The sequence below is a fragment of the Lissotriton vulgaris genome, chromosome 7, assembly GCF_964263255.1.
Source record: "Lissotriton vulgaris chromosome 7, aLisVul1.2, whole genome shotgun sequence".
In the NCBI taxonomy this organism is placed as follows: Eukaryota; Metazoa; Chordata; class Amphibia; order Caudata; family Salamandridae; genus Lissotriton; species Lissotriton vulgaris.
Genome location: NC_141695.1, coordinates 1,546,590,240 through 1,546,618,102, shown reverse-complemented (window position 1 = coordinate 1,546,618,102; position 27,863 = coordinate 1,546,590,240). Strand labels below are relative to the sequence as shown.

The 27,863-nt window shown below is 47.6% G+C and overlaps 1 protein-coding gene across 3 annotated transcripts in view; it reads right to left on the bottom strand.

Annotated features, from left to right (window-relative positions):
* LOC147705978 (protein-glutamine gamma-glutamyltransferase 6-like) overlaps positions 1-27,863 on the bottom strand; it is a 322,464-nt gene that overhangs the window by 159,863 nt on the left and 134,738 nt on the right. For all 3 annotated transcript variants that reach the window (XM_086932438.1, XM_086932437.1, XM_086932439.1), the window contains exon 3: positions 27,581-27,826. In XM_086932438.1, the coding sequence (XP_086788564.1) occupies positions 27,581-27,826 (246 nt within the window). The remainder of the gene's footprint in view (positions 1-27,580; positions 27,827-27,863) is intronic.

The window sequence follows — 27,863 nt, the reverse complement described above, 5'->3', positions numbered from 1 at the left end:
TACGGGATATCGGTGCCAATCAGTGGCAGAAAGATAAGTGGACCGGAATAAACTGTGGCAGCTGTGCTGAGCGGTGTCCTTGATCGACCAATGTAAAAAAGCTGGAAGCGGAAGGAAACGATTGCGGAAACTTTCGACTCGAGCGGACCGAGGGCTGGTGTCAGGCCGACGCAAGCAGTGTCTTGCTGCTGGGTGAATTGCTCCGCGGGTGGCCCTGTGCTCTGATGCTGGTGGTGACTGGACGGCACTGCGGCCCTGGTAAGATGGAGTGTGAGAGCGGCAGGATTGTGCTACGCTGACAGTACACTTTATCGGCTATAGTGCCTGGGACATGTAAGTGGCGGTGCTGAGCACTGACTAGATTGCGTTGCTGTCAGCATTGGGGATGGAGCCGCTCATGACGCTGGCCAGATCGACTGAAGACTATTGATATAGTTTGGCCCACCAATTTGTGCTCTGCAGAGATGGAGAATTCACGGCCCGAGTTCTATAGGCTGCTGCTGGCGGGAGACACGTTCTGATAGTGCTGGTATTCACTGTATGGTGCTATATTACAGAAAACTATTTATGCAAACTGTGGCATTGATGGACTATATCGCTATCCACAGGGGATGCGCAGGTCCTGGTAGAGGATAGGTGGCCATTTTGCATATGGAAGGTTGCAGCTGAAATTCTCAGTGCTGCGTGGTGAGGACTGGGATGCCAGCTCCTATCATGCAGTGACATCAGCACTGTATTTGACCTAGGATGCTTAATTACATTGGTGCATGGGGTTATGTTTAAGGTGCGGGCAGATTGGGCGGTTTTGCAGTTCGCACACGAAGGTTGCTTAAAAAACCACTGCTACCACACGCACATCTGTGGTGGTGAGAGGCGGGTGTTGTGAATCTTCCCATTCACGTTGGTGTACCAAGCTGTGCCGAGACCACTACAAAGCAGCAACCAAAGTTGAGGTGGGCAAGCCGGACAAACAATTGCAGCCCAAGCTGTCCCTTGAAGCTAAGGGTCTTAAAAAAAGGCCACGCAGGCAGCGTCAGACACTGAAACTGACATGGAAGCAGGCGGTAGCACCAAATTGGAGCTCATGATGACGGCCATGCAGCAAAGTTTGCACACCATCAATAGTAACATTGACCCTCCTAATCTCCGCATGGATAAAATGGCCTCCAAGCTAGACAAATATGGTGTGGCATAGCAGAGGTGGAGCAATGCATCTCAAATACGGAGGACAAAGTGGAGTCCGTTACTGAATCCTGCACGTACATGGAAAAGTTACTGATGGTGATCCAAGCAAAGAATGAGGATTTAGAAGCCAGGTCGCAGCGTAATAACTTACGTATCACAGCAATACCGGAGTCCACTAACATAGGGAGGATGGAGATTTATGTTGAAGATATGCTTAAAACGATGTTGGGAGCTGAACACTTTTCCAACCTGTTTGTGGTGGAAAGGGCGCATCGATCTCTTGCGCCGCGCCCGGTCCTGGGGGCTCCACCTCGGCCGATATTTGCCAAACTCCTTAATTATCGTAACAGGGACATGGCTCTGCAGCTGGTGAGAGAAATGGGCACTACTAAATATCAAGGAATGGAAGGAATTTTGTGATTCCGCTTTCCGTCCTTTCCCTTTTCCTTTGATGTACTGTTCGTTCTGCACTATTCTCTTTCTTCTCAACGTTGGAGTCGACTAATCCTCTTCTTGCACGTGACCGTCGCCAGTGTAATGAAGCTTAAAACACTGGAAATAGTATTTTATATAGAGGCTTTATTATAGAGAACCCATTCATTGAGGACTTGAGTCAACTGACTCTCAGAGAACACCCATGCTCCACGCTTCATGTTAGAACATATAGAACTTAAGCAACATCACACTACTTCTACTGCAGAATAATTTTGCTTCATTCTCTGAGACCTATTGAGTTTGTGAATCTCTTTATTGGAAGGTTACCCATTATTGACTGAATTTGAGCTTTATGCTCTGTCTCACTTTTTGCCTCTCGAACTTGGACTCTTCATGAGTTACTGCTAACACCATTTCTGCCTCATTTTCTAGAAACGGGAATTCTTTCCTTTTTTTTTTGTTGAAACCTTTATTGATGGCAAAAGAAGGGTAATACACAGCTTCACGCCTACAACCTGCTACGGCAGGCCGGCAGCTACCAACGGGGGGATAGCGGTGACAGTTAGATGGTCAGGCAGTAAAACATTTTGACACAGCATGCCGCCTACAACCCAGCAGGGCCGGCCGCGATTCAAAGCTGAAATAACCCGCTGAAATGTGCATTGCAATGCCTGTATGGAAGCAACATATAATCCAGCAGCAATAGTCTGAGGTTTCTTTTTTCCTTTTTTGTAAAGAAACTACAAACAAACAACAAAGACAATTCCCTCCCACGATATACCACCATACGCAGTATGTGGATCAGAGGACACTGAGATGAGGAGCCAGAGAGTGTTAATGAATGTATAGAGGGTCCTACGTAATCAGGATGAGTGTAGCTATGCATCCATTGGATACTTCTTTCTGACATGGGAGATGGGAGGGGGGAATGGGGGGAGGGGGGGAGGCGGGAGGAGGTGGGGTGGTACACCATCAAATCAGAAAGAGTGAGAACGTGCAAAGGCCATGGAGGTTGGGACGTCCAACACATACATGTGAGGTGAGTAAGTAGTCCGATCCGAGGGGGGTGCACTTTACATATCTGTCATACGCTAGGCCTCGTGAGTCGATGAGGCTAATGGTCAAGTCGTTACCTGGTGCAGAGGGTGGGGCAATGTCCCGGGAGTGTCACCATAAGGCATCCGGTGCAGCTTAGACTAATGATAAAAAGACGGGGGGAAGGGATTCGGTATAGGTCAGTGCCACTTGAGTTATGCGTCCGATTAATGCTCTCCCTGTTGGCGGAGGAGGTAGGAAGTGAGGGGGCCCCAGAGGTCCTTAGGGCGGGATTTGTGTGGCAAGAGTTCGGCATAGTTATGGAGTTGATCTTGCCAAGTAGACATTGTGTTTAGCCACGTCTTGAATTTAGGCGCTCGGCCCCTGCCCCATCTACATGCCACTTGGCGCTTAGCTAACAGGAGGCTCAGTGCGAAAAATTTCCTGTGTGATTTTAGCGTGGGGACAGCATGGCCCAGCAAGGCAACCCTAGGACAGGGGTCAACGGCTACCCCGACCATATCCGACAAGGCACTAAATATCTTGCGCCAGTACTCTGCTACCGCTGGGCATGTCCACGCCTGGTGGAAAAAGTCAGCACCTTCGCCCTTGCATCTGAGGTATTTGTCGTTGTCTCGTAGGCCGAAACGGAACAATTTGTAGGGGGTACAATACAGTCTGCGCAAAAATTTGAAATGAATTAGTCGTAGGCGGGCATTACCAGTCACTGCATTTGTGTGTGAGCAGCTGTCCTCCCATTGTTCGTCCGATAGCGGAGCGTCGAGGTCGTTATCCCAGTCCTTACGAGCTTTTAACGGTGGGTGACGGGGTTGGTTGCGCATGTTTGTATAGCATAGACACAACATGTTTGGGGGTGTCCGTTTGTAACAGGTTGTGGAGGGGTGCAAAGATATCTGGCTCATCAGGGAAGGCAGGAGTGACAGCTTTGACATTCTGCCGAAGTCGGACATAAAGGAACGTATCCATAATAGAGGGGGGATGTTCTCCAAAGAATTGTGCTGATGAACGGAACTGCCCTTGGAGGTAAAGATCTCCCCACGTATGCAGCGCCAATTTTGTAAGTAGTTTACGGCCAATTTCCTCGCAGGAGACCCGCAGACGTGGGTCATGCGTGAGAGGCATACATGGAGAGTATAGGAACTCGACCTCCATGTGGTCCGCCAGGCGTTTCCATGCCTCAACTGTGCAGTCCACCGTAGTCGGGTCTCGGTCTATGATACGTGTGGTAGTGTATAAATAACCCGACGGCTGCAGAGGCCGCATATATCCGTCTTACACCGCAAATGGGCCATGAAAGGAGGAGGATGAAACCAGTACGCTGCGAAGTGACACTGGGCACAGTCGTAATAACGTTGAAAGTTGGGGACATCAAACCCGCCTTGATGATATGGTAACATGAGGGTCTTCAGGCTAACCCTGGCCTGTTTGCCTCCCCATATAAGGCGCGTCATTTGGGAGTTGAGGGCACGGAAAAAATGGGGGCCTGGGCTGTATGGAATGTTAGTGAAGAGATACAGCAGCTTCGGAAGGACCACCATCTTAATCAGGGAGATGCGTCCCGCCATTGAAAGTGGGAGGTGAATCCACTTAGTGATGGTGTCGGTCAGTTTCTCCAAGACTGTGCCATAGTTGGCCCTAATGAGAGCCTCACGGTTCCGTGACACGATGATACCGAGGTATTTTAGTTCCTCAGCTTCCCATATCAAAGGGTAGTCCAGGGGAAATTGCGCGGTCTTATCTGTTAAGGGGAATAGGGCCGATTTAGACCAATTAATTTGTATACCAGATATGGCACCAAATTTAGTAATTTCACGGAGCAAGAGATTGAGGTTGTTTTTCGGCTCATCAACATACAAAGTCATGTCGTCGGCATACAGTGCGACGAGTAACTGGCGCTCCGGGTATATTAGGGAACGGTGATTATGGTGTTGGCGGAGTTTGGCCGCTAACGGTTCAATGGCGATCGCGAAGAGGGCAGGGGAGAGAGGGCACCCCTGTCTAGTACCTCTCTGGATCCCAAAGGGAGACGACCTAGCACCATTCAGCAGGACTGAAGCCGTGGGGTTGCAATAAAGTAAATTGATCCAGTCCAGAAAGCTATATGGAATGCCCATTCGCTCAAGAAGAGCCGGAAGGTAATCCCATTCAAGGGAGTTGAACGCTTTGGTAGCGTCAGGAAAACCGCAGCTGCTTCACAGTGAGGCTTAATATCTTGTAGCACTGCTTGAAGGGTACGCAAATTATGAGATGTCGCTCTGTTGGGGACGAAGCCTGCTTGGTTTGGGAAGACCAAGCATTCCATCAAAAGGTTGAGGCGCGACACTAGTACCTTCGCTAAAATTTTTACATCGGTGTGGAGCAAAGAAAGGGGTCTGTAGGAGTCGCATTGCTCCGGTGGTTTGCCTGGTTTTAGGAGGGAAGTTATGAGGGCTTTGCGCATGGTAGGTGGCAGAGTACCCTCTTCTAGGGCCGAGTAGTAAACTTGCTGCAGTATAGGGGCCAGAATATGGATGTAGGCCTTGTAAAAGTCTATTGGCAACCCGTCAGACCCCGGTGATTTGCCCGACTTCATGGACATGATTCTAACCAAATTAATTCCTTATCAGCAAACAAAGTATGCACAAAGTTGGTTATTTTAATGAGCTTCTTAGATTAAACTGCTCCGTTGAGTCAATCAAAATTGCTACTTACAGCAACATACACAAAACATAAATTGTTGTAAAGTACCTGACACAAGCCAAAAATTATTTGGAAAAATGTAGGGAGTTTAATAAATTACTCCATTTGGACTTAATATTTTTATATACATTTATACAATTATGTACATTTTTAAACTAACGGTAAAAAGAAGAGCAATCGGCTTCTAAAGAAGTGCAGGAAAAAAGGGAGAAAAGAAGTGATTGTGAGGAGAAGGGTGTAAGCCTCAAAGAGAAAATTGTGACAAGTGAAAAGAAATTTAAACAGTTCCGATATGTTGCAGCTGTACTAAAAATTCAGCTTGTTTCACAAAAAGGCCACAGTCAATTGCTACTATTTCTTCATTCATTTATACAGTCATGAATGACATGTATAATGTTTTTTTGGGGGGTGGTCCTATTTGTACATGACAAAGGGGGCGTCGACGTTTCGACCCGTCTTTCGGTGCATGGGCAAGTTGGAGCCTCGACCTGCGGGTCTTCCTCAGGACGGATGTTGCACACACGTTTTTACCGTAGACTTCTCAAAAGTGTAACCTAAGGTAAAAATTATTAAAATGGTGGTCAGAATTTTAATAAAATATATATGGATATAGTTATTCCAAGTTGTGTAAGTTGCTTACCCACAGATTACTCATGGGTGGCCTCCGTCCTCCTATTCCGGGATGGACGTGTAATATGAATGACCGTAATGGACCACCTGTAATTAATAAGGTGTGAACGGTCTATTACTAACTTGATGTGAAAATCATTTCAATGTTACTTAAGAAACCTAATGAAACCTAATACAAACTTCAAAATTGGCTTACCCTAAACTGGGTGGTGCGGCGTCTATGTTGGGTAACAGAACGAAACCACAACACAAGGCAATTAGCCGTTGTTTAGTATCGACACTTGTTTGTTTATTTCCTCATATTCATTGAGGCCCCGTTTGATTGTATCGAAAAGATGTATAAAACGACACCCCCGAATGCTCAAGGTTTGGCTAAAGTCTCCCCCTCTAGGATTGGGTGTCACTTTTTCCAGGATACACCATGTCAGACTGTCTGGGGCATGGTCAAATCTCGTAAAATGCTCAACCAGGGGTGCCCCTTGAGTCTTGCATTTGATCCGGCTTATATGTTGTAATATCCGGCATTTTGCTTTCTGGATAGTTTGACCAATATATACAAAGCCACACGGGCACGTGATGGCGTAAATGACTCCAGAGGAGTTACAATTGCTGTGTTCACGTATCACATGTGTGTGATTGTTGTGTTTGAACTCTTTGATTTCCTGGGTAAGCGGGCATGCCTTGCAGTTGCCGCATTTTACATGTCCTTTTATTGGTGGGATCCCCCATAATACAGTTTGACTGGGTTGGACAGCTGTAGATAAAAAGGCCCTTACCACATAGTCCTTTATATTTTTAGCCTTCTTGAAGGCATGCAAGGGCGGAGGAGCATTACCAATCTCGTCTGAAATCATGTGCCAATGCTGGTTTATTATCTTTTTTATCTTATTACTCTTAGTCGAATATGTGGTTACACACACAAGTTTCTCATCATTTGCTTTTTTCTTTGTTGTTCCTAAAAGGTGCTCTCTATGGTTATGCCAGGCTCTTTTACGTGCCTGTTTCAGGAGCCTGATGGGATATCCTCTATAGTGGAGTCTTTCTAGAAGACCTGCCGATTCATTGAAAAAATCTTCTTTCTTAGAGCAATTCCTCCGCAGTATACGCATGAATGACGCCACTGCGTCACGCCTGGATCCGACATAGCGGTTCGGCTTTGGCGGCGGTAGACCCGAGGTGAAACGGTAAGCTAATATCAAAAACCTGCTACCCCACACCGCACTCGACTAAGCGGTTTTTTGCCCCTTTGACCTACTTTGCGCATATTCTTTTCACAGCGCTTCGCGTTATTTTTAATAACGGAACGGGGACTTTACTCGAACACCTACAAGTTTACATCGTATGACACCCGACATGTGCGACGCCTGACACGTAAGGTATGCAATCTGACTGTTTAACCTCTAGCGTCTAGCGTCCACGTTTTTAAATGGGGAGCTCCAAGACTTATTCTATTGCCCCATTGTTGTCTTCAATGCAGTGTTCGGGGACGCTCTGCTCGAATTGTGTCTTACACTGTCTGAATACCCAACATAGACGCCGCACCACCCAGTTTAGGGTAAGCCAATTTTGAAGTTTGTATTAGGTTTCATTAGGTTTCTTAAGTAACATTGAAATGATTTTCACATCAAGTTAGTAATAGACCGTTCACGCCTTATTAATTACAGGTGGTCCATTACGGTCATTCATATTACACGTCCATCCCGGAATAGGAGGACGGAGGCCACCCATGAGTAATCTGTGGGTAAGCAACTTACACAACTTGGAATAACTATATCCATATATATTTTATTAAAATCCTGACCACCATTTTAATAATTTTTACCTTAGGTTACACTTTTGAGAAGTCTACGGTAAAAACGTGTGTGCAACATCCGTCCTGAGGAAGACCCGCAGGTCGAGGCTCCAACTTGCCCATGCACCGAAAGACGGGTCGAAACGTCGACGCCCCCTTTGTCATGTACAAATAGGACCACCCCCCAAAAAAACATTATACATGTCATTCATGACTGTATAAATGAATGAAGAAATAGTAGCAATTGACTGTGGCCTTTTTGTGAAACAAGCTGAATTTTTAGTACAGCTGCAACATATCGGAACTGTTTAAATTTCTTTTCACTTGTCACAATTTTCTCTTTGAGGCTTACACCCTTCTCCTCACAATCACTTCTTTTCTCCCTTTTTTCCTGCACTTCTTTAGAAGCCGATTGCTCTTCTTTTTACCGTTAGTTTAAAAATGTACATAATTGTATAAATGTATATAAAAATATTAAGTCCAAATGGAGTAATTTATTAAACTCCCTACATTTTTCCAAATAATTTTTGGCTTGTGTCAGGTACTTTACAACAATTTATGTTTTGTGTATGTTGCTGTAAGTAGCAATTTTGATTGACTCAACGGAGCAGTTTAATCTAAGAAGCTCATTAAAATAACCAACTTTGTGCATACTTTGTTTGCTGATAAGGAATTAATTTGGTTAGGACCACTGTTTTCTGTATAACGTTGACTACCCAGGTCCTTGAACCTCATTGGGTTACCCCATTCCAGTAATGGCTACCTTGTGCAGGGATTCCTGCGAGGGTTTGTGATAATTGACTAAGTGTTTAATGTTGTATTTTTTGCAATTGTTTTTGTCTATTGTATGTTTCTACGTGATATAGTGTAACATGTCCGAAAAAGAAACACTGTCATACAGTGAAGATTACATCGATAAATTACTAAGTGACCAAGGAGCGAGTGCACTCTTGGGGAACGACACTAGAAATATTGACATTACTCTCAATGAAAAAGTTGCAAAGTTAGAGAGATTGGAAAAGAACTTAATAAGAACTAGGCTCCATGGGCACACATTAGCAAAATATCTTAAATCAAATGTGATCCCTGTGGGCCTCAGAGTCAGAAATGAGCCAGCAATCTTTATCGACAACCCTAAATTTAAAGAGAGCTTCAACTATGTCTCCAACACATGCTCACGCCACTGTATGGTGTTGGGGGTAGAGACTGCAGTAGTAGAAGCTGAGAAGTTGATTAAAGAGATAGCAGAGCTCAAAAAGGAGATTATCGAAGACAAAGCCCTAACTAACGCCAAAGAGGCTTTGGAAAGAGTAGAAAAGACCATACACGAATTTGAGTTATATACCCAAGCCACCAAATTGGACAAAGTGGCAAAAGATATCAAATTCTACGATAAAAAAGTGACATATCCCTACTTACAGGAAGGGTATTACACTAAAGAACAGTCAGGTTCATATTCCAGTAGGGGAAGACGAGGGTATAGAAAATATACTACTTTCTCTGGATCATCCTTTGGCAGCAATACAGACAGTGACTCAGAACAAGCAGGCACTAGCACTGATACAATCAATCCTGGTAACAACTTTTCAGACCAATCCAATTTTTTAGAACAGGATCAATGGTGGGAACCGCGAGGAAGGGGGCGCCCCTGGGGGAGACCCAGGGGGTCACGACCACAGACTTGGAACAGAGGGAGAGGGAAAAGCAAACGGCCGACACAATTCCAGCAGACGTCCCATGGAGAGATACAAACCAGGAGACAGCACTACAGGTGGTAAGCCATGAGCCTGAAAACCCAGTAATTAACCTTTCCAATTACCAATTAGATCTGGACGAACAAAGTGTCCTAGAAAAAGGTCTTTCTTTTGTCCCTACAGCCATGCCGAACTCCTTCAACCTCAAGGTCGAGTTACATCAATTTTTTAGAAAGATCAGACTCAAACATTTCTTTCTAAAGGTTCCACACAATCCCACCTTTTCAGGCAGTGGTCTCATGCCACCGTCAAAATTTAACCCCCCTGCTCACCAAATGGCATCAAAAATTCTGGCATATGAACAAGTGGTACTACGAGATGTAGAAAAGACACTATCCGAGAGACAATATGTGAAGTACAATATCACGAAAGCAGAACGTAAGGCATTGAATACCCTCAAAGACAATTCAAATATTGTCATAAAATCAGCCGACAAGGGCGGAGCAATTGTAGTACAGAATTATGACGATTATACAAAAGAAATATTGGACCAACTGAATGTTGAAGGGAACTATAAAAAACTTAGAAGTGATCCCACTAAAGAACTTTCCAAGAGAATCAACTCCATAACAACACGAGGTCTAGAGTTAGGCTTCCTAAATAAGCATGAGTTTGATTATCTCAACAACCAAAATCCTAGAATGCCGACCATTTATACTCTCCCAAAAGTCCACAAAAGAATGCAGAACCCGCCAGGTAGGCCGATAATCTCTGGCTGTGGCTCTTTGCTCGAGCCCTTGTGCAAATATATTGATACTTTTTTGAAACCCTTGGCTGAAAACACTGCTACATATTTAAAAGATACCATGCAAACGATTCAATTGTTGGATGGTCGTATTCATGACCCCAATGAAAACCTTTTGGCTACAATGGATATTCAATCATTGTACACCAATATCCCACAAAATTTAGCCTTGACTGTAATTGAGACAGTGTTGAACTCACGCCCTGCACCGACTTTTGTACCAACCGAGTTCATTATTGAACTTCTAACCTTGGCCATGACTAAAAATTACTTTTCCTTTCTGGGCAAATTTTATGTCCAGACGAAGGGTGTGGCGATGGGGGCAAGTTTTGCCCCCAATCTAGCCATAATTTTTATGGATGCCTTTGAACAGGAGCACATTCTTAATGCAAATAACCCCTTTTTCAACCATATAGGGTTATGGCGTCGATATATAGACGACGTCTTGATTATCTGGAATGGCAACACAGACCAACTAATCTCCTTCCACCAGTGGCTCAACACAGTCTCTGAAGACATCAAATTCACTTTAGAATTTGATAAATTGAAAATTAATTTCTTAGACATAACTATCAATGCAGAATCAGGAACTTTATACACTGGTCTGTACCGAAAAAGCAGTGAGCGAAACACCTTACTCCGCTATACTAGTCATCATCCCCGCAACCTTAGGGATAACCTTCCATTCGGCCAATTCCTGAGGTTGCGGAGGAATTGCTCTAAGAAAGAAGATTTTTTCAATGAATCGGCAGGTCTTCTAGAAAGACTCCACGATAGAGGATATCCCATCAGGCTCCTGAAACAGGCACGTAAACGAGCCTGGCATAACCATAGAGAGCACCTTTTAGGAACAACAAAGAAAAAAGCAAATGATGAGAAACTTGTGTGTGTAACCACATATTCGACTAAGAGTAATAAGATAAAAAAGATAATAAACCAGCATTGGCACATGATTTCAGACGAGATTGGTAATGCTCCTCCGCCCTTGCATGCCTTCAAGAAGGCTAAAAATATAAAGGACTATGTGGTAAGGGCCTTTTTATCTACAGCTGTCCAACCCAGTCAAACTGTATTATGGGGGATCCCACCAATAAAAGGACATGTAAAATGCGGCAACTGCAAGGCATGCCCGCTTACCCAGGAAATCAAAGAGTTCAAACACAACAATCACACACATGTGATACGTGAACACAGCAATTGTAACTCCTCTGGAGTCATTTACGCCATCACGTGCCCGTGTGGCTTTGTATATATTGGTCAAACTATCCAGAAAGCAAAATGCCGGATATTACAACATATAAGCCGGATCAAATGCAAGACTCAAGGGGCACCCCTGGTTGAGCATTTTACGAGATTTGACCATGCCCCAGACAGTCTGACATGGTGTATCCTGGAAAAAGTGACACCCAATCCTAGAGGGGGAGACTTTAGCCACACCTTGAGCATTCGGGAGTGTCGTTTTATACATCTTTTCGATACAATCAAACGGGGCCTCAATGAATATGAGGAAATAAACAAACAAGTGTCGATACTAAACAACGGCTAATTGCCTTGTGTTGTGGTTTCGTTCTGTTACAAAAATTTAAAAAACATAACCCTTATTATGTTTTAGTCCCAAAATGAACTCCTTTGGTTTAAATACTTTAGATTGATCCTCAGCTCAAAAATCCCGATTTGGTATTTTTTTCCAATCAACACCCGGGAGTCTTTTGTTCCTTTCCTTTGGAAGGCTTTATACGCATGAATGACGCCACCGCGTCACGCCTGTGTGAGAAGTTGGCCTGGTATATAATGCTCACTAATTCTAGTGATCACTTTGTACCATGCCAAGCAACCCTTATGATGATGGTTGTAATTCAACCTTGTAGACCAGTTATCCTAGTGGTAACGTGGACAAAGCAGTCTTAGGCTAAACTCTGAAAGGCATGTGAAGCCAGCTGTTATACCATACACAACCCCCTTGAATACCAAATGAAAGGGACACCACACAGATATATATTGAAAATATATATTGATTTATTAACTATTAAAATCCCCTGGACTCTTTATGAGCACAGAAGCACAAGCGTTAAATCACAAGACAGTTTAAAATACACAAAAGTTGCACAATATGGATGAGCCCTAGGGGCCACCTAAACCATATACTAAGAAAGTGGTATAAGAGATACCAATAGGAAAGTGAAGAGGCCTAGGGCCTTGGGAATCGCTGGAGCTATTCGAGACTGGCAATGACTAAGTCGGGAAAGGCCCACGGGACTCGGGTGCAGTGTTCAAAGTGCACGCACTTTTCAATACAAAGTCTATGGTGCGTAAAAAGCACAAAGTTAGAAAGTTAGGAACCTTCCGAGTGACCTACGGAGCTGAAACTTAAAACACAGGCTCTTGGGATGTGTACCAGTGCAGGAGCACCGGCGGAGCTGAGTTACCTCACCCACAGGAAGCGGGTGCACAGGGTCGAAGTCGTGTCGGGTTTCGTCACGCTGGTCGATGGTGCTTGGAGCTGAAGATGCTGCAGGCGGCTCGATGAGAAGAGTTCCGGTGGATCCAAGGGTGGATCTGAAGATGTGAAGACCTGAAAGCAGAGGGGACAATGTTCAAAGTCACTAGCCAGTGACTACCGTGGAACCAGATTGGAACCAGGCGATGTCGGGTGCAAACAGGCGTTGTCGGGTAGCTTCTTTCTGCAGCCACGTGGATACCCGGGGTCGAGGACGTCCAGGAGTCGGTCACGAGCTGTCCCACGTAGGCTTCTCGCTGTTGGCGGTGTTGGCGACCTGATCGGAGCAAACAGGCCTTGGCAAATGCAAGCCACGCTGAAGTTGAAAGATGCTGTTCACTCGGACCAGCAAGGTCAGAGCGGGTGCTCCTTTTTACAGGAGCTTGGGTAGGTCTGGAGCAACCAGACCTGCTGTGTAAATCTTCGGTTTCGTCGCCAAGATGGCCGCTGACCACGTGGCTAGTGGCCGGGATGGCGCGTCGAGTGGCACAATGCAAAAAGGGCCCCACGCAGATCGTGGAGATGCTGGAGGGCTGATCTTCGGTGCAAGGGCTGGTCGGTGGTGGGGGTTCTCAGTCCCCAAAGCACAACGTCGAGGATGCCTCAGAAGCTGCGCAGTCAGCTTTTCGAGTGTCTTTCAAGAGGTCCGGTCCCACGTCACTCGGTGCCTCCACGGGTCCCTTCTTCGCAGGGACTGTGGATCGGGCTCTGAGAGGTCTGGAAGTCTGGTTCTTGTCGGGCTCTGGGCTCGGTCTCCGGCGGGAGGCAGCGGCAAAGCAGACGTCGAGTTGCTGGTTGGTACCTGTGTTCACAGGGTGGCCACTCCTAGGCCACAAGGGAGATTCTCTTCAGTCTTCTGTGCAGCAGAATGTCGAAGTCCAGTCTTCTTCTTGTTTAAAGTTGATTTCAGGATGATCTGCTGTGCAATGGCACTGCTCCCCCTCTTATTCCCAAACTGGGGGTGGATCACCTACTAGGTCCCTCCTCTGGGAGGAACCAGGAAGGGGGGTGGTTACACCCCCTTTCCTTTGTCCAGCTCCGCGCCAGGACTGGGGCTGGAAGGCCCCAGAACCGGTTTGGACTGGCCTATGCACGGGGACACCTTGTGTGCCCCGGGCATGTCTGATTCTATTCAGCCCTGTCCTACCCAATACACAAAATCCTGTCTGGGGTGGTGCTCGCACCTCCCAAGGCAGGAAACCCTTTGTCCAGGCCACCATCTGCCGAGTTTCGGTCAGCAGCAGGAGGCCAGACTTGTGTCTGTGGTGGCAGCGTCCATTTTGTGAAGCTGAGGCTCTGTTTAACTTTAACCGGGGTTAAGGCTACACACATGTCGTGTCCCTCTAGAAGGGTGGAATGCTATCCCCGTCGCCAGAATTGGCGAGGGGATAGTATTCCAATTCGTATGACACCTTACTCGACATGTTTTGATAAAGCCAAACCAAAGATAGCATTTAACCGCGAGGATTATAATGCACTTAAGAGTATATGGTATGGCAATATCCCGGAACAGCTTAGGGAGTTGTTCCCGACAGCTGCAGACAGGCTCAGCTCATGCTAGAGCACCATCTCACATATTTCCAAGCACTCTGCCTCCAGGATTGATGAGGCCTTCCATAGGAGTGGCTGATAGGAACATATGTGTCCAGTTTAGGGTTAGATATAGGGATACTATATCTAAGCAAGAGGTGATTACACCAACTTACCCCAGCTGAGTGATCAGCCAGTTGTGTCAAATATGGAGGCCAGGCCAGGGGTGGCACAATACATGCTGCAGCCCCTGGTAGGCCTTGGCTACACCTATGCCCTGGGTACCTATGGTACACTGTTACAGGGGCCTATAAGGTGAACCAATTCCAATTGTTTTATGCACCTAAGGTACATGGAGTCCATTTTAAGGAGAGAGCAATCGGCCTGGGGCCCTGAATAGCAGGATCCCAGGCCAACTAAGTCAAAAACCAGCTAAACACCAGGCAAAAAGTTTGGGGGTAACCATAGTCAGATATCCACCTTCCTACATAACCCCCCCCAAACGAAAGGAGATAAGGCTATCCTTGACCAGGTAAGCCTATATTGCCTAAGTGGCCATATAAGGAAGTACCAGCTCTGGCTTGGTAACCCCCTGTCTCATGGTCCACTAAGCAATCCCTCACCCTAAGGGCATCTGAGGGTCTCCACCATAGGGAATCTCTACCTGTGGTGTGTCTTTGCAAAGTTAAAGGCTGGTGTTGGGATGGAGTACTGAAGTGAGATTCCTCTGTAGGACTCAGCTTCCTCCAATCACTCTCCACCATGTGTGCCTTTCTTTCTCTGACTGAGTTGCACTGTGCTCTCAGGGTCAACCTCTGGCTACCTAAAGCTGGAGGCTGAGTCCCTCTGTTTGGCTTACTGGAGGGACAGTTCAGGTTTGGGCCCTTAGGGTCCCAGGTTTGGCTGTGCCCAACAATATCCATCTGGGGGAGGTCCCTAACTACTTTTAAGGGGGATCCCTCAGGAGTTTTTAAAGCTTGCACCTCACTAGGGCTACTAGTTTCGGTGCCCCTAATCTGTTGATGGGGGTGCTTTATTTGACAGGGGGCCCTTTGGGTCTCACTGTCCTTCTTGTCCTCTGCAGCCCTGGGCTGAGTAAGGCAAGGTAGAGAGGGGCAGGTTACCTGCTCCAGACTGGGTCCCACCTGAGAAGGGTCCACTGCCATCAGAGGCTCTGTTAGGCCAGGCCTAACAACCTCTGGGACAGTTCCTTCATCAGGGGTAAGATCAGTTCCCTGAGGAGGCTGATCCTTTCCTAAAGTCTGGTGGGAGGGAGATTTCTCTTCCTCCTCAATGCTCTCTGTTTGGGTGGAGTGATCCATCATTTCAGGCTTCACTACCCATGTATCAGTTTGAGTTTGGGCTGTGGCCATCACAGCCCCACCAACCTTTTCAGGAGGAGACTCAGTTTGGGTATGGTCTGTTACTAGTACAGCCCTGCTACTCTTTCCAGGAGGGAAGTTATCTAAAGATGGGGTTGAGGTTTGCTCAGCCCTCCCAACCTTTTCAGGAAGGACATCTTGAATTGGGGCTGTAGCCATTACAGCCCCACTAACCTTTCCATGGAGATTTACCATTCTAGAATGGGTTTGCTGTTCAACCTCAGCCCAGGCTGAGATTTCCAAATCATTACCCAGTAGGCAATCTACAGGCAAGTTTGCTGACACTGCCACTCTCTTTGGGCCAGTGACACCTCCCCAGCTAAGATTGACTACTGCCATGGGATGATTGGTTTCTATGCCATCAATGTTTGTCACCTGATATCTGGCATCAGGTAAAAGTTGCCTTGAGGGGACTAGACATTCAGCCACCATGGTGATGCTAGCCCCTGTGTCTCTGAAGGCCTCAACTTTCAAGCCATTGATGAGGGGCTCCTGTCTATACTTGCTCAAAGTGTTTGGGCAAGCTGTGAAATTGGCAAACCCCATGCCAGTCTCATAGACAAGAGTATCTGAGTTAGGGGACCTGGATAGGCCAGAGTCCACCTGTCCTCCAAAAGTAAACCCACCCAAATTCTTGGGGGTGCTCCCACCACCTGGGGGACCACTGCTAACAGTGACAGGAGGTGTTGGAGCCTTACCTGGAGGTATATTCTCCTTATTGCCATTCTTGGGACAACAGCTATCTGTTTTGTAATGCCCCACCTGTTTACAGGTATGACAATACGGCTTTTTCTGGGATGTAGAAGTGTCTTGGGACCCACCCCCATTCTTGGAGTTTTGGGGCCCTGGGGAAGTCTTTTCCTTACTTTTATCCCCACCCTTCTCTTGAGGCTTGGTAGTCTCTTTCTTTTGGTCACCACCCTGGTTCTTAGGCCTGATCCTGGTTCTGACCCATTTGTCTGCCCTCCTACCCAATTCTTGTGGGGAGGTCAGATCAGAGTCAACCAGGTGCTGATGTAGAAGCTGATTTTGACAATTACTTAAGATTTGCTCTCTCATAATTAAATTATACAATCCTGTATAGTCAGTAACCTTACTTCCCAGCAACCAGCCCTCCAGAGCCTTAGTGGCACACTCAACAAATTCAGACCAGTCCTGAGTCTGTGTCTTCTGGGTATCTCTGAACATTAACCTGTACTGTTCAGTGGTTAAGCCTAACCCATCAATCAGAGCACTCTTCAGGACCATGTAGTTTCTAGAATCCTCATCACTAACTGTGAGGAGTCTGTCTCTGCCTCTACCTTCAAAGGAGAGCCACAAGATTGCTGCCCACTGCTCCTGAGGGATCTGCTGTACCATGCAGGCTCTCTCAAGTGCAGTCATCCATTTGTGGATATCATCCCCAGCTTTGTAGGGGGGTACAATCTTACTCAGGTTTCTTGTATCAAAGGACCTGTCTTTATCCTTCTGGATATTGCTGCCACCAGTGGATCCTAATCCACTCTCTCTAGGCTGTCTTGCTCTAGCAAGTTTCTCTTGGGCCAGGGCAATTTCTAACTCTTGTCTCTGGACTCTCAATTCAGCCTCTCTAATTTGAGATTCTCTCAATTTGGCCTCATGTTCCCTTCTCTGAGGGCTAGTCATCCCCCTTCTGGAGTGACCATGAGAGCCTCTAGAAGCATGGGAGTTGTCAGAGTCACCTGAGTGAGTCCTTCTCCTCCTAGGCTTCTGGTTAAGTCCACCTGGGGGTCTGAATGGGTTGTTACCTGATTCATTCCCAAGTAAGCTTAAGTTAGCCTGGTTCAGTCTACTGACCAGCACCTGACTATCTCTGTCATCATCTGACTCACTGCTTTCCACCTCCTCCTCTTCCTCCTCTTCCTCTACATCTACCTGAGGAGCTCCAGTGGTGGAGGCTTCCTCATCTACCAGGATGATAGGGGCAGGGGTGTCTACAGTGTCATCCTCTGAAGGATGGCCTCCTTCAGCATCCCCTGTGGGGTTTGCTTTAGAGGTCTTTAGAGCCTCAGACTGATCCAAGAGCTCTCTTAGGTGGTCTGTAGTAGGGGAAGGCCCTGTCTTCAGACCCCTTAAGACACAAAGCTGTCTTAATTCCTTAAAGGGAAAAATAGCAAATTTGGATGGTGCCCTTGGAGGGTCACTCTCAACAGGAGTAAGTCCACTGGACCCCTCTGCTCCAGACATTGCTCTAGTGTGGGTGGATGTGTTGCAATCTACCTACACTGGTGTTTACCTACTAAACCTATCTAGTAGTTGTAGCTAGGGTGTGCTACTCCCTTTGTTCTACAACAACTAAGTTCAGTAGAACTTAAGTATACTAGTCTTGTTTTATATGTACCTAGCAGGTACCTGTATGATCTTTCAAATGATAATCTCAAAGATTGCAATGGTAAAACAACAGCAAGCTCAGATCCCAATCCGCTGCTCACCAATGTGAGAAGTTGGCCTGGTATATAATGCTCACTAATTCTAGTGATCACTTTGTACCATGCCAAGCAACCCTTATGATGATGGTTGTAATTCAACCTTGTAGACCAGTTATCCTAGTGGTAACGTGGACAAAGCAGTCTTAGGCTAAACTCTGAAAGGCATGTGAAGCCAGCTGTTATACCATACACAACCCCCTTGAATACCAAATGAAAGGGACACCACACAGATATATATTGAAAATATTTATTGATTTATTAACTATTAAAATCCCCTGGACTCTTTATGAGCACAGAAGCACAAGCGTTAAATCACAAGACAGTTTAAAATACACAAAAGTTGCACAATATGGATGAGCCCTAGGGGCCACCTAAACCATATACTAAGAAAGTGGTATAAGAGATACCAATAGGAAAGTGAAGAGGCCTAGGGCCTTGGGAATCGCTGGAGCTATTCGAGACTGGCAATGACTAAGTCGGGAAAGGCCCACGGGACTCGGGTGCAGTGTTCAAAGTGCACGCACTTTTCAATACAAAGTCTATGGTGCGTAAAAAGCACAAAGTTAGAAAGTTAGGAACCTTCCGAGTGACCTACGGAGCTGAAACTTAAAACACAGGGTCTTGGGATGTGTACCAGTGCAGGAGCACCGGCGGAGCTGAGTTACCTCACCCACAGGAAGCGGGTGCACAGGGTCGAAGTCGTGTCGGGTTTCGTCACGCTGGTCGATGGTGCTTGGAGCTGAAGATGCTGCAGGCGGCTCGATGAGAAGAGTTCCGGTGGATCCAAGGGTGGATCTGAAGATGTGAAGACCTGAAAGCAGAGGGGACAATGTTCAAAGTCACTAGCCAGTGACTACCGTGGAACCAGATTGGAACCAGGCGATGTCGGGTGCAAACAGGCGTTGTCGGGTAGCTTCTTTCTGCAGCCACGTGGATACCCGGGGTCGAGGACGTCCAGGAGTCGGTCACGAGCTGTCCCACGTAGGCTTCTCGCTGTTGGCGGTGTCGGCGACCTGATCGGAGCAAACAGGCCTTGGCAAATGCAAGCCACGCTGAAGTTGAAAGATGCTGTTCACTCGGACCAGCAAGGTCAGAGCGGGTGCTCCTTTTTACAGGAGCTTGGGTAGGTCTGGAGCAACCAGACCTGCTGTGTAAATCTTCGGTTTCGTCGCCAAGATGGCCGCTGACCACGTGGCTAGTGGCCGGGATGGCGCGTCGAGTGGCACAATGCAAAAAGGGCCCCACGCAGATCGTGGAGATGCTGGAGGGCTGATCTTCGGTGCAAGGGCTGGTCGGTGGTGGGGGTTCTCAGTCCCCAAAGCACAACGTCGAGGATGCCTCAGAAGCTGCGCAGTCAGCTTTTCGAGTGTCTTTCAAGAGGTCCGGTCCCACGTCACTCGGTGCCTCCACGGGTCCCTTCTTCGCAGGGACTGTGGATCGGGCTCTGAGAGGTCTGGAAGTCTGGTTCTTGTCGGGCTCTGGGCTCGGTCTCCGGCGGGAGGCGGCGGCAAAGCAGACGTCGAGTTGCTGGTTGGTACCTGTGTTCACAGGGTGGCCACTCCTAGGCCACAAGGGAGATTCTCTTCAGTCTTCTGTGCAGCAGAATGTCGAAGTCCAGTCTTCTTCTTGTTTAAAGTTGATTTCAGGATGATCTGCTGTGCAATGGCACTGCTCCCCCTCTTATTCCCAAACTGGGGGTGGATCACCTACTAGGTCCCTCCTCTGGTAGGAACCAGGAAGGGGGGTGGTTACACCCCCTTTCCTTTGTCCAGCTCCGCGCCAGGACTGGGGCTGGAAGGCCCCAGAACCGGTTTGGACTGGCCTATGCACGGGGACACCTTGTGTGCCCCGGGCATGTCTGATTCTATTCAGCCCTGTCCTACCCAATACACAAAATCCTGTCTGGGGTGGTGCTCGCACCTCCCAAGGCAGGAAACCCTTTGTCCAGGCCACCATCTGCCGAGTTTCGGTCAGCAGCAGGAGGCCAGACTTGTGTCTGTGGTGGCAGCGTCCATTTTGTGAAGCTGAGGCTCTGTTTAACTTTAACCGGGGTTAAGGCTACACACATGTCGTGTCCCTCTAGAAGGGTGGAATGCTATCCCCGTCGCCAGAATTGGCGAGGGGATAGTATTCCAATTCGTATGACACCTTACTCGACATGTTTTGATAAAGCCAAACCAAAGATAGCATTTAACCGCGAGGATTATAATGCACTTAAGAGTATATGGTATGGCAATATCCCGGAACAGCTTAGGGAGTTGTTCCCGACAGCTGCAGACAGGCTCAGCTCATGCTAGAGCACCATCTCACATATTTCCAAGCACTCTGCCTCCAGGATTGATGAGGCCTTCCATAGGAGTGGCTGATAGGAACATATGTGTCCAGTTTAGGGTTAGATATAGGGATACTATATCTAAGCAAGAGGTGATTACACCAACTTACCCCAGCTGAGTGATCAGCCAGTTGTGTCAAATATGGAGGCCAGGCCAGGGGTGGCACAATACATGCTGCAGCCCCTGGTAGGCCTTGGCTACACCTATGCCCTGGGTACCTATGGTACACTGTTACAGGGGCCTATAAGGTGAACCAATTCCAATTGTTTTATGCACCTAAGGTACATGGAGTCCATTTTAAGGAGAGAGCAATCGGCCTGGGGCCCTGAATAGCAGGATCCCAGGCCAACTAAGTCAAAAACCAGCTAAACACCAGGCAAAAAGTTTGGGGGTAACCATAGTCAGATATCCACCTTCCTACAGCCTGGATCCGACATAGCGGTTCGGCTTTGGCGGCGGTAGACGCGAGGTGAAACGGTAAGCTAATATCAAAAACCTGCTACCCCACACCGCACTCGACTAAGCGTTTTTTTGCCCCTTTGACCTACTTTGCGCATATTCTTTTCACAGCGCTTCGCGTTATTTTTAATAACGGAACGGGGACTTTACTCGAACACCTACAAGTTTACATCGTATGACACCCGACATGTGCGACGCCTGACACGTAAGGTATGCAATCTGACTGTTTAACCTCTAGCGTCTAGCGTCCACGTTTTTAAATGGGGAGCTCCAAGACTTATTCTATTGCCCCATTGTTGTCTTCTATGCAGTGTTCGGGGACGCTCTGCTCGAATTGTGTCTTACACCGTCTGAATACCCAACATAGACGCCGCACCACCCAGTTTAGGGTAAGCCAATTTTGAAGTTTGTATTAGGTTTCATTAGGTTTCTTAAGTAACATTGAAATGATTTTCACATCAAGTTAGTAATAGACCGTTCACGCCTTATTAATTACAGGTGGTCCATTACGGTCATTCATATTACACGTCCATCCCGGAATAGGAGGACGGAGGCCACCCATGAGTAATCTGTGGGTAAGCAACTTACACAACTTGGAATAACTATATCCATATATATTTTATTAAAATCCTGACCACCATTTTAATAATTTTTACCTTAGGTTACACTTTTGAGAAGTCTACGGTAAAAACGTGTGTGCAACATCCGTCCTGAGGAAGACCCGCAGGTCGAGGCTCCAACTTGCCCATGCACCGAAAGACGGGTCAAAACGTCGACGCCCCCTTTGTCATGTACAAATAGGACCACCCCCCAAAAAAACATTATACATGTCATTCATGACTGTATAAATGAATGAAGAAATAGTAGCAATTGACTGTGGCCTTTTTGTGAAACAAGCTGAATTTTTAGTACAGCTGCAACATATCGGAACTGTTTACATTTCTTTTCACTTGTCACAATTTTCTCTTTGAGGCTTACACCCTTCTCCTCACAATCACTTCTTTTCTCCCTTTTTTCCTGCACTTCTTTAGAAGCCGATTGCTCTTCTTTTTACCGTTAGTTTAAAAATGTACATAATTGTATAAATGTATATAAAAATATTAAGTCCAAATGGAGTAATTTATTAAACTCCCTACATTTTTCCAAATAATTTTTGGCTTGTGTCAGGTACTTTACAACAATTTATGTTTTGTGTATGTTGCTGTAAGTAGCAATTTTGATTGACTCAACGGAGCAGTTTAATCTAAGAAGCTCATTAAAATAACCAACTTTGTGCATACTTTGTTTGCTGATAAGGAATTAATTTGGTTAGGACCACTGTTTTCTGTATAACGTTGACTACCCAGGTCCTTGAACCTCATTGGGTTACCCCATTCCAGTAATGGCTTCATGGACATAATGGCATCTTTTATTTCGTCCACCTCAAGTATATGGTGCAGGAATTTTTGCTGAGATGGACCAAGCCACGCAATGGCTGTGTCCTCCAGGTATGGGCGTAGGTCGATGGGAGCCAACCTTTGAGAAGTGTAGACAGTGGAATAATGGCTCGTGAGGATGCAGAGTTGTTCTGTGAGATCACGCTGTGGGAGTAGGTGTTTGTCCAGTAATATTGAGATGAAATTGTTATATCAAGGGGCTCGAATGGCGGATGCGAGCGCCCTGCCCGGTCTGTCCCCCTTGCCAAAAATGCGTGCAGTGTGCTGTCTTCCGAGGAACTTACACTCCCTAGCAGCGGCTTTTTGTGTACTCGTTCAGCTTGTCCCTGATCAGGGCATTGGTAGCGTGTCCTCGAACGTCGCAGGTTCTTCTTTGTTCCAGTTTGCGAAGTTCGGATTCTAGCTTACGCAACTCATCGCATAGAGATTTAAGGACCCCTCCTCCCCTAGCGATGCACCAGCCCCGCACCGTGACCTTAAAGGCCTCCCAAACCGCCGTGAGATTCGACACCGAACCTACATTGCGCTCAAAGAAGTCTTGGATATCCTGTTCGAGTTTCGCCCTAAAGGCAGAGTCTGTGAGATGGGCAGGGTTGAGGCGCCAGCTCAGGTAAGGGGAGACCTCAGTGGGCAGACGTAGCGATATTAGGACCGGGGAATGATCTGAGAAGGTCCTGGCAAGGTGTAGGGCAGTAACCAACCAGGGAGCAAGGATTGCCGAAAAGAGCACATAGTCTAGACGTGCCCACGTAGAATGCACGGTAGAGTAATGAGTGCCCTGTTTGAGGGACGGGTGTAGGTGTCTCCAGGCGTCGATGTAGTGGTGTTCAGCAACAATGGAGGACAGAATGCGTTGAGTATGGGAGTAGTGTGAGGCCTGGGGGACAGATCTGTCTAGGCGAGGGTGTAAAGCAGTATTAAAGTCCCCACCCAATATAACACGACCTATGCCCAATGTTTGAATTTTGCCCCACATTGTGAGAAGCGAAGAGGTGTCGTCAGAGTTGGGGCCATAGTAGCAGGCGAAAAGGACTGTGTGTGCATGTAGTTTCCCTCAGACCATGCAGTACCTTCCGCATGAATCCGCATCCGTACCAGCAGGTGTAAACCTCACCCCTCGTCTTACCAAGATCGTGACCCCTCTAGCATATTTGGAGTAGGAAGAGAAAACCTTGCATGAGGCCCACCTGGAGGCGAATAAGGGAGAGCTATCAGGCAGCAGGTGAGTTTCCTGGAGCATGGCTATTGAAACTCCTTGTCTGTCAAGGTACCCCAGAATTTGTCTCTTTTTCCTGGGATTATTAAGCCCTCGAACATTCCAGGAGGCTAGTCAAAACTGGTGTGATGGTTGTGCACCCTCTACGTCACCCATTCCGACAAACATCGAATTATGTAGCATATGATGGCACGGGCCAAGGCCAAAGCTCAATTGATGGTATGGAAAGTACAGTCACCCCCTAAAATCCCCCCGCAGAACCCACCCAAAAGAAACATGTCAAACCTTAAAATAACATTAGCAGTAGTTCGAAGCATCATCCCACCCACGCCGGCAACCCCAACTAGCCGGGTATACAACAACCATCCACCTACCCAGAAACATAACAAACCAAAGAGTATACCAGATACTACGCTTGCCCCAACCCTGAGAAGGGACGGGGAGCTTGGGGGTTCGCCCATCGGGGGACCAAGACTAGGGGCGCCAAACCAGACCAGCCACCTCCCTACTTGCACCTACAGGCAGTAGGGTGTACCCCGGACGCCTAGCGTGGGACGGAGGTGGGCGACCAAGGACTAAGGTATACTAAAGACCAGCGGTATTCGTACAGATCAGGCATCTCATCTAAAGTTCTAGAAATTAGACTACACATAGGCAAAGGGTATAGCTCGCAGCTCTAATTGGATCAACATCCCAGTATGACAATTCAGTCTTGTTGTGACATAGGTGAAGGGGACCTAGATCGCCGCTGAGCCGCCTCCTCACCGTCTCTGTCCTTGCTATGCTGTTTAAGAAAGTCTTCCACCTGTTGTGAGCTTTCGAAAAAGTGATGCTTGCCGCCGAGCATGATTTTCAATTTAGCTGGGTACAGCATGGCGTATGGGATCTCCTGCGCTTGAAGTTTCTTTTTGACCCCAGCAAATTTGCGCCTGGCCTCCTGGACTGTAGGGGTAAAGTCAGGGAAAAAAGAGAGAGTCGTGTTGCAGTAGTGCACAGTTCCCAGTTCCCTAGAGCGTCTTAACACCGCATTGTGGTCTCTGTAGTTTAGAAAGCGCACAATGATGGGACGTGGCTGGGCTCCAGGAGGAGGGCGAGCTGCCAGGGATCTGTGGGCCCTCTCGACGATGAGATGTGAGGAGAAGGATTCTTTACCAAACAGGTCCGTGACAAGAGTCTCTACAAAGGTCTCCATCTTGCCAGTGTTTGTGGACTCCGCAAGGCCTAGAATACAGACATTATTACGGCGGGAGCGCGCTTCCAAATCCTCATTCTTGTCTGCAATGAGTTTGAGCAGCTTGTCCATTTGAGTGACCTGTTTGCTAGTCGAAGCAGCGCCATCTTCCAGAAACGAAATCCTGTCTTCTGACTCGTTGATGCGAGTGTCATGTTGCTCCAGCTTGGCCACTACTTTGTCCATGCGCGAGTTTATGGAGTCAATTTTGGAGTCTATTGTGGATAGGCTTTGCCTCATGTCCAGCAAGAGTGTCTACCAGTCCTCCTCCTGCGGGCCCGAGGCCGCAAGACTGCCCTCCGTCCCTGGCACAGTTTTTGAAGTTTTTTTAGATTCAAATGGGATTTTGGACTGGCGAGCATCGTTGCGGCCCATATCTCGCCTGGGTGTCCGCGACACTATATGAAGGGTGGAAGCCAGGTCGTAAGAGGGTCCAGACAGAAAGGAGGGAACGGGCCACCCTCGAGTCGGTCAATGGATCGGACACTGGTGGGGGCAATGGGAGCAGCAGGCGCCAGATGAAAAGAGTAAGGGTTCCAGGGAGGTCAAGCAGCCAAGAGGTGCGATTCCAGGGCGGCAGTAGCATTGCCGAGCGACGTCCCACGCAATAACAACAGGTAGTGACGGCCGCGGGTTCTGCAGCAGCGTTGCCTCAGCCCCAGGTAAGTTCAGCAAAAAGAAGACGATGTAGCGTGTGGCCCTCCACCCGGGGGGGGGGGGGCGGGGAGAGGGAAGGGAGCCCCTCCGTGCAGACCGCCCCTGGGGGGGGCGACAAGGTGTGAAGTGGCCGGCAGATAGGGAGAGTGGCAGACCGTGGCGGCCCAGTGCCGATGTAGATTTGGGTGAGAGGGAGCCAAAGATACAGCGGGGGTTGCCAGGGAGCCCCCAATTGAAGGTGACCAGGCAGCAGTGATAAGGCTACCGCAGAGGCAGCAGCAGGATCGGCAACGGAGCAGCAAGACTTGATTCCGTGTGGGGTGCCTGCCTCATGGTCAGGGGCTGAGGGAGCCTCCAGTCGGCATGGCGGGGGGACAGGCAGCGTCTCTGGCAGGAAGAGTGACCGCAACCCCGGAGCTGGGATTGAGGGCGGTGATGGCCACGAGGTGAAGAAATGAGTCCCAGGCACAGGGGTGTAAATCCTGCGATTGCAGGCGGCAGTCAGGCACCTGGAGCGGGAAGCGCGATACGGAGCGATCACCGCGCCGGAGGGGGAGAAGGAGGCAGCGGCAGGGGGACGGGAGCAGACTAAAGGCCGCGCTCACCTGAGGTGTCCGTTGGCCCCCCCCCCCGGGCGTGAAGGAAGGCTCCGTTGATCCAATCTGGGAGCGCTCTCCCGCAGGCGAAAATCTCCCGGCAGCGTTGGGTAGGACGCAAAGCCGCGGCCTTTCCTGGCGGCGTGGGCCGGCACGCGAGAGCACTGCTACCAGCGCCATAACCCGGTCAGTCCTCAACGGCTGCTGGCAGTGCACCGGATGGGAGTCCCCGGGCATGAGAGGCACCGCTGTGATCGGCCAGGTGTAGCGGAGGCAGCGGTGCGATGCTTGACCAGTTTTACCCGGTCAGGATGGCTGAAGGATGATGAAAGCGCTCAGTCCGGCGGGAGCCTCACGACAGTGCGGCCATCTTGGTCTGGCACCATCTAGCGCCCCCCGGGAATTCTTTCCTTTATGCATCATTTGTTATGATTGCACTAACCATTTCTTTTATGAATTACGTAATCTGATTGATATTTAAACTACCTGAATAAAGAATAAAGGGCCCTATGTATCAAGCAAATTAGCATTCGCAAAGGCCGAAATTCGCAGTTGGTGGTAAGTTGTGAATTCTTTTAAAAAAGCAATTTATTTAAAATCCAAAGGTGCCATATGACGCTCATACATGCCCTTAGGGCATGTATGTGCGCCATATGCCCACACATGTCATTTTCAGGGGTGCAGCAGGGTGTTCTTGTGACACCCCCGCACCCTTGAAAATATTCCTAAATTGTGATTAGCAAATTGCTAATCGGAAATTTCCCCTTCATTCCTATGGGCCTCATGGCCCATAGAAATGAATGGGAAAATTGCGATTAGCAATTTGCTAATCGCAATTTAGGAATGTTAAGGAATCGCTAAAAAGAAGCAACATACCATTTTGCGATTTCTAAATAGCGATTCCTTAAATATCGCTATTTAGGAATCGCAAAAGGGTTTGTTGATACATATGGCCCAAAAAGAAAGAAAAGAAAGTGTACTAAACCATTTTAAATGAAAATGAAACCCTAAAAAGTACACCTACCTCTCGTTATTGCCTGTAATTATAAATAGCATTGTGATTTTCATTTATGTGAAGTATAGCTCCTGATCTCATAAATGACGGCAAAGGTCTGTCACCAAGAATTAAAGGGAACACCGCGAGTGGGGATCAACCCTTTAGGTGTGAGATAGGCATGTTAAACTGTCTTATTTAAATTGATTCCGGCTCTAGCAACTGCAAACCTGTGTTTGATCGCTCGTCACTCTTCGCTCACAGTAAAGTGTTTGCGCCATTAGCGGTTTGTTGCTAAACTGTTATTAAGTCTATCTAAGTTCCTTTGCTTTCAGATTCATCACATATGGATTCTTTTGAAGTCTCCGCAGCTAATAACCTTCTTTGGATGCAAAAGCCATATAAAGGCATTATACACAACAAATGTATTGCTCTAGAAACAAATCAAATGATATAACATGCGATACCATGTTTAGCATCCTGTTACATTATAGAGGCAGAATCTCATATCAAATATAGTTTTTACCTGGAACCCAAGGATTGAATAAGAGGATGAAGCCATCCAGCCGGGAGGAGGTAGTCTTGCCCTTCTTTGATGCAATATTGATACTGAGCTTGTAGCGTCCAATCACTGCATTGGCAGGACTTGAAATGGTGACAACCAAACCATTTTTACTATTGCTCTGTTTAGTCGCCACCCAGGAGGCTGACTCCTGAGCCTTGGAGATAGGAAAGCTAGCCCATGTGTTGTCTGACTCAGAAGGGGACGGCCCTGTGAAACAAAATGCATAAATCATAAAAATCAGTCT